This window comes from Elgaria multicarinata, chromosome 7 (genome assembly GCF_023053635.1).
Source record: "Elgaria multicarinata webbii isolate HBS135686 ecotype San Diego chromosome 7, rElgMul1.1.pri, whole genome shotgun sequence".
NCBI classification, from domain to species: domain Eukaryota; kingdom Metazoa; phylum Chordata; class Lepidosauria; order Squamata; family Anguidae; genus Elgaria; species Elgaria multicarinata.
Window position 1 is genome coordinate 57,986,542 of NC_086177.1, and position 7,446 is coordinate 57,993,987.

At 39.8% G+C, this 7,446-nt stretch overlaps 1 protein-coding gene across 1 annotated transcript in view; it reads left to right on the forward strand.

Moving 5' to 3' along the window:
• TTC39C (tetratricopeptide repeat domain 39C) overlaps positions 1 to 6,134 on the forward strand; it is a 44,977-nt gene extending 38,843 nt beyond the window's left edge. Inside the window, exons 12-14 of the mRNA XM_063130643.1 lie at positions 72 to 176; positions 901 to 939; positions 1,295 to 6,134. Of these exons, the coding sequence (XP_062986713.1) occupies positions 72 to 176; positions 901 to 939; positions 1,295 to 1,384 (234 nt within the window). The 3' untranslated portion in view covers positions 1,385 to 6,134. The remainder of the gene's footprint in view (positions 1 to 71; positions 177 to 900; positions 940 to 1,294) is intronic.
• The last annotated feature ends 1,312 nt before the right edge of the window (positions 6,135 to 7,446 follow it).

Consider the following 7,446-nt stretch of genomic DNA (forward strand, 5'->3'; position numbering starts at 1 on the left):
TCGTGGCCAGTGCAAAGTTTTCTTTTGTTCTTGGAAACTACTGTGCTGAATATGTTAATTTTCTTTTGCAGTTCTTTCAGCGTGCCCTTAAAGATGAATTGTGCCGCCAAAACAACTTGTATATTCAGCCATATGCTTGCTATGAACTTGGTTGTCTTTTATTAGAAGACCCACAGGTAACCGTGTAGAATATTTTGCTTGGAATTTGGGGCTAGGTGCTACTTACTGCTACACATAGAAGCATAATACAGTTACAAGTGAACTGGAATGTACATTCTCTTTCTGCCCTCTTTTTTTGTGTTACCAGGCTTATAGGGCACATTCCTGTATTCTAAAGCTTGTGTTAAACTCAGCTGCTTTGCAATCCAGTGCTTTCATAATGCAAGTAGCAATTGGCCCTGTATGAATTCCTGATTGTATGGGTTGTTGTTTTTAGGTTCTGCTTGCCTGTCTCTTTATCAAAGGAATCAAGTGATTAGATTATATATGTACCCATGTTTGCAATTTGTTGTAAATTGATTTAAGCATTGGGTCATGGGGCATAGGATTGTTGGCTTAAAATTATTGTCTCATCATAAACTAAAAACTCATCATATCTTAGGTATAGCATGGATCTTTTTCTAATTTTTTTTGTAGCTCATTAATGTGATTACAGATTTGTTCATCTTTTATTTGGATGTTACTAGTGTTGTTAAAAGGGACAGATTCCATGTACTTTGAGATACCTGAAATTTCCTGAGCAATGGTATCCAGTAAAACTAGCTACCTACATGCTAGTAGTAAACATTTTCCTAGCTGATCTTCATATTATCAGAACCAGAATTCTTATTAAACCATTATAATTAAAGCATTTTTCAATGCATAAAAATTTCTGAAATGATACTTTGCTTTCTCCTGCAGACCGTCCCAAGAGGCAAAACCTTACTGCTTCAGGCTAAGGTAAAATTCAAAATGAATTGAGCCGATTTTTGTGTCTGTAAAGAAGGGGCTACTTTCCCATCGCAAGATAGCCTGCAGGGGGTGGGGTGGGGGTTAAAGTTAGTCAGTATAAGAAGTGAAGAGAAGCCTATAATTACATCCTTACTAACCCACATTTTCTTTTGAGATTTTGTAACCATGTTGAAAAACAAAATACAAATCCCAGCATTCCTGGCTGGGGAGTACTGGGAGTTGTAGGAATTTTCCTGTCTAAATGTGGATAGGCTTGCGCCTTAAATGTCTTGTACCATCCTTCATAATTTCCCCTTTTTTATAACATGGGTCAGGTTCATAAAGTTGTGTTTTTTCCTTTTAGGAGGAATTCACAGGGTATGATTTCGAGAACAGATTGCATGTCCGCATACATGCAGCATTAGCCTCTCTGAGAGAAGTGGTCCCCCAGTGATGGACAGGAACCTTCAGCTCTTCCTTTCATACAGTTTGAGAACAAAGCTGTTGGGAAGACCAGCTTCTCTCCGGAAACACCACCTGTGCCAGAGACCCTTTCCACAACATATAGAGCTGGTGATCGGAAAAACGTTACAATCTCAACAACTAAGGATAGAATTAACTAGAAAGGTTATGTGACCTTGCGCTCAGTCCAGTGGTAACTTCTGCACAAGTCCCATTTAACTAAGCGGGAGCTAGAAGTCATACTTGCGTCCTCCTCCTGTGGTTCAGTGGGGTTTGTGCCGGAAAACTGCCCTGCCCATAGAGGTCTTTGTGTTCTAACGCTTTGGGGTTGTATTTTTTGTTGTGTTTATTTTTAGCTAAGCTGACCGTCTTAGCCTGTGATTGTACAAACGAGCCTACAATAAGCACACTTTGATTTCCCGTAATGATATTGGCTCAGTTTCTGCAAGTAGTTTTTCTGCAGATAGATTTATTTGTTCTTTTTTTTGGGGGGGGAACCACCTGTTCATTTGAAACGATGTTGTGTAATTAATTGTTTCAAACTGTACATATGCAGAAACAGATATAATTTTATCCAGAAGCCAACAAAAACAGAGCTGGAAAGAAGCAAGCCTGGCGGACTTGCAGCACAACAAACCTGTTGAAGTTTTTTTGATCATTCGGACATGTGTAAATAACAAAACCTGCCCCCAATATTTATGTTGAATTGTGAAAATATTTAGAGATTTTCTTCTATTTTTCAGCCAAATGTTTATTTTTTGAATCCTTAATTATTGTGCTAGGCATCTTATATCTGTTAAACGGCACCATGGTCTAAGAGCCTTGCCACTGCAAGGCCTTTACAAATTATCCCTCATGTTGCTAAAACATACATTAAATACAACAAAAGTTATGTGGCATTCCAAACCTGCGGTGTCACTTTATCTTTGTTTCAGTTTTAGATCTTTTAAAGTAACTTAACAGTGTTGAATTGCACTCACTTTTTCCGACTTTTAAAATGGTCACACGTTATCTTAGTGTTATTTTTTAAAGGTTTTTTTAAGGTTTTTTTAAAAGACAGTTTTTTGAATAGAAGTCTTTCCTAAATACCTGGCAGTTGTATAGCTCTGTGAAGCTGTTGTAGTTTACAGTTTACTTTTTCTTTCAACGTGGTAATGCCTTATTTTCACTCCTCTATCTATCTATCTATCTATCTATCTATCTATCTATCTGGCATGCTCTGCAAAATGCTGTTATCTTCTTTGCACTTCACCTGAGTTGACTGGCTCCAGTGTGCTCTTGGCACATGGAGAGTGTAAATTCAGTGACCCTGATTCAAAGCTCAGTAGGTTTCCAGAGAACTCATGGAGTTGAATGCAAACAGGGATTTCCCCACTCACTTCAGGTGATACTCTGTATGGCACAGTGCATATAGAACATTCCCCAAAACGAATAGGCCCACTCTTTGGGCTACCACCTGTACACTGGAACTACCAAGTGCACACTGGAGCTGCTTGATCAGGTTACCTGTCTTTTATTGCTCTCATGCGCTAAAAAACACTTCATGGTTGCTAAATCTGCAACATTCTAAAAAGAGGCTGAATGTTAGATAGCTTTAATTTTGTGGTCCTATAATGGGTTACTTTCAGTGGTGGTGTGCCGCCATCAGAAGGGAACCCCTGGCAGAATGGAGTTCCCCTTCCCTCTGTGGGCCCCCCAGATTTGCTTTGGAGGGTTGGGGGACCCTCTGGAGAAGATTTAGGGCACACACAGAGGGGAGGGGAGGACAGAGAGGTCCCATTGTGTGAGTGAACTTGCACTCACGTCCAGATTGGATCGAACCTTATATGCTGTGAATACATTTATTCAGGCTTGACTGTCACTGAGCCTTGATTTTCTTGCTTTGGGGGAATCCCATTTTTAAACTGGCAGCTTCCCAATTTTTGTTGCATTTTACAGACGTGGTGTTTGCTGTCATGTTGGCAGATGTACAAAAACCTGGCATGACAGTGTGTGTGTGAGAGTTAAAATGGCAGAATGTGCAGTAACGCTTCTGGACTTTGTGTTCAATGATCTGTTAGGATACTTGTAATACATTTTCTCTCTATGTGAGCCAAGAGTTGTAAAAGAAGAATGGGGCAGATAATCAATAATGGCAATGCTAGAGCAGGAGTCTGCATTTGCCTTGCAACAGAATTGTTTCTCCTCTAGTAGTCACACAGAAAACCAATGGGCATAGAACAGAGCAACAGTAGCACCTATATCCCTCTCTATATTCATGGGGACAGAAGGGCCTCTGAGTGCAGATTACAGGAGCAACCACCTTGCCTCTGAAAAACGTAAGCAAATCTTACATTCCAGGGGAATTCATCCTTGGACAAGTACAAGAGGTCAGCTATGCTATATACTAGTGTGGAAGTAATTTTGATCACTAATTGTGATTTATAAGTAGACATAATATACTTGAATTATTTTTCTGCTACAGTTCCTTCTATTGTACCCTGCCTGCAATCTTTCTTTTAGACACGAACCGCTAATGTAAAGCCAGGTTGGCATCATAGACTGCAATAGAAGTAAGCTATTTTAAGTACACGTGTGCCAGCTTCAATGACTTGTTGATTATGCACCAATAAGTGTGTGAGCAAGGCTATTAAAGTTACAAGACTCTTGTACTGTAATGCTGGGTCCGTAGTTGGGCCTCCTCAGAAGTAATCAGAGTATAGATAAAGCCGTAGTGACATGATCTTGGGGGCCTGTTCCTATCACAGGTCTGTTCTGAGATGCATTAATCTTGCGAGCAAAATAACCTCGCCTTGTGCACGGACAATGGCTCAGTGCCACTTTCACCCGTGTATTTCCTCCACTCTCCCCCCTCTCTCATGCACACCTCATAGAAGAAACCTCTATCTTGTAATTGTCAAAGATTTTTATATTAGATTATGCCAGTGATGAGAACAATCATAACTGTATTTTATGTAATCGGAATATGTTTTTATACTTTATACCTCGGAGGCATGGTCTAATAGCAATAACAGATTAAGCATTCTCATTGGTTAGCACATACATACACACCTATGTATGTGTCTTAAGAATTTAAAAGGACAGGTATATTTTTGTTGTTGTTGATACCTTTTTATTGCATTATGCCTTCAAGTGAAGAACTTGAATTTTTACATGTCACTTTAGATTGTTTACTGTGGTGTGCTATAAATATCATTAATTTACAGAACTTGTATTTTTTTTATATGTATTTCTGCTGAGTATAATTAAGAACAAGATTTGGGTTTTTCCTCTCTTTGTAATTCTCTTTTAGTTAAATAGCTTCCTAATGACAAATAAGTCACGTTTTTCAAGTTTACCTGGACGTTGATCAAAGTGAAGTGTGTAACTTATGGCCAAACTTGATGTTATGCAGTGGTCTCCCCTATTTTGTCCAGTGCAGCTGCAGGGGCTCTGAATTTGATCAAGGATAGGAACAGAGGTAAGGAGGTGTTTAATCTTCTCTTGATCATTATTCCCTCCTCATCTTGGTGTTCTGTTTTTTTCTCATTGGAAGCAATAGCTGAGCCTGGTTTCTCTCCCCTCGGTAGGAAAGCAGTGTGGGAATATATTTTGCTTTGGAGAAAAAGTATAGTACCCCGCCTTCTCTGATCAAATCTTGAGCGCCGCCCCCATACTTGCATTTAAGTAAAAACTACTGTAGAGAGACACTTCCTGAGTTAGGTCTCTCATGACTGAATGCTTCTTCACATTTTTTTTAAAAAAATCCTTCCACGTAGAAGACTAGCTTGTCAGGAAAACGTTTGTAACATAGAACCCTTTCCCTCTCACCTAGTTTTCTAAGTACATATCAAATGTTGGTTTATGGCCTCATTAAATACTAGGCCCAACTACCCAAGCATCTGTTCTTCCATCATGTTAGTTTCCCCAAGTTTTACAGATGAATTGTACGTACCATGTTCAACTCAGAACTGATTCACACTTGGCTATGAATATCAGTGTTCAAAATACATGTGGTGGTGTCGGATGAGAATGGTGCACATGCATTTAAATTGCTGGTTTTTCCAGATATCTCTGGACACATGGGTTGGGCCTTTCACTCTGCCCTCTTTGATGTATACTGTAAGGCAGGGAAGGGCAACTGCGGGAAGTCTGGGGGGCATTTATGCCCCCTGGTGTCTGTCACCACAACCCCGGCAGTTTGCTATCGAAATTTGGTGGCGCACCACTCCGTAGAGCTAGAAGGGTTAAATGGAGCTTGTTTGCAAGCTAAATTGCCCCGTTGAACAGTCCAATTTAATTTGCAAACAACCTAAATTTGACACTTAGCACTCTGTAGTGCTAAATTTTCTATTTTGGGGTGAATACACATACACACACTCACACAAACCACAAAATAGCCACTGCTGAATTTGGCAGTGTGGGGGTGGTGTGGGGGTGGGTGTGGGTGTGGCCCTGCTATAGGAACACTTAGCTATTTAAATGCATATGCACTGCTGTGTTTATTATGTATTGTGGTGCGGATGCAGAGTTCAACGTATGAATCAGTTTTCTGTTACAGCTTGAACAAGAGTATTTCATGTGTACTCAAGAGACTTCCATTCTGGGTTTTTTCTCCTGTGCAAACTTTCTGTACTTTGTTCTATTTAAAAGCTGTGTTCAGTTTTTCTCTGAGCAAACACTCTTTGTTCAGCCACTAACTTTCAATGTTTTGTTCCTTATTCTCTCCACAATTGTTCTTAAATAAAATCTGTAGTACCTTGTTTTGACTTAGCTTCTTCATTTAAGAATCCCATCCTGATGTGTCCCTTAATACTTGCACATGTGTGTTACTTGATCAAACAAGTAGAAAGGGGCTATCTTCGCATTCTACAAATACATCAACAGGAGTTAGCACCATAAATGAATAAGATTTACAGAGCAATCCTGCCGTTGCTGGGAGAGTGGCCTAGGGCCCATAGGATATGGTGGATTTCCCCTCCTGAGGCCTCCCCAGTGCCCTTCTCACCCACAAAGTGGGTCAGGTAGATGAACAGAGAGGCTCGTCCAGTTGAAAATGTAAAGAAAACGACATCTTCACTTCCATTCTCCTACCCTGCCTGGCAACGTGGTGTCTGTGGGCTCCAGTGTGCTTCCAGACACATTTCTTGGCATGCATCAAGGTGCCCTTCCCCTCTCAATTATGTTTTTCAATTAGCACATTTTCTTGCTAGCAGCTTCTTTTGTCAGTAAGAAATCGGTTTCTTTTGGTGTAGACAGAAAAAAGTCCTGCAACTCCCAGGATACCTCAGTCAGCCATGGTGGCTGTTGCAGGCTGGGAGTTGTAAAACTTTTCCCTATATGAACACACATAGGATTGTGCTCTATATGATTTAATAAAATTCATAGACTTATGCAAAATTCTAATTTGGGACTTAATCCATTTGGAGTAGAGAATGGGTTGTATCCAATATTAGAACTACTTAGGCTAAACACGAAATGAATGGGACTTCAGTTAGACTAACATTAGATACAACACAAGAATTGGTTTAGGCAAGTCTAAGCTGCAACAACATGAAAGATGTAAAATGTCTCAGTAGATCCCAGCAACCCTGACCACTGAAAGAAAATGTAAGTGTGCATCTGTTCTTCATTATGTAAGAGTTTGAAGTAAAGAATTCCATGTCTTTAGTTGTAAAACGAGTTAGAACTGAAGAACAGAAAACTTAGTTTTGCTTGAAGGCTAATACTTAGAAAAATGAAAGACTGCCTACTACCATTGAGAGTGATATTTGTAATTAATCTTTATTCTGGTGAAGCACAGACCCAGTACACATGGGATCCAGACTTAGTCATATTTGGAACAGGCCTATTGAAATCAATGAAACTTAGGTTCAGTTAAGGCCTACTGGTTTCAGTGGGTCTAATCTATGTCTGTCTGAATACAATGCTATGTGTTTACTGGCTCTGAGTAAAATGCTCGAAGCAGTTTGCACCTCTACTTTTAATGAGAAGAGAGATGTTCCTGTCAGTATTAAGTCATCTAGAGAAACCTATCTAAAGTGTACAGTACAGAGTTCCCAGAAATGTGTGTGT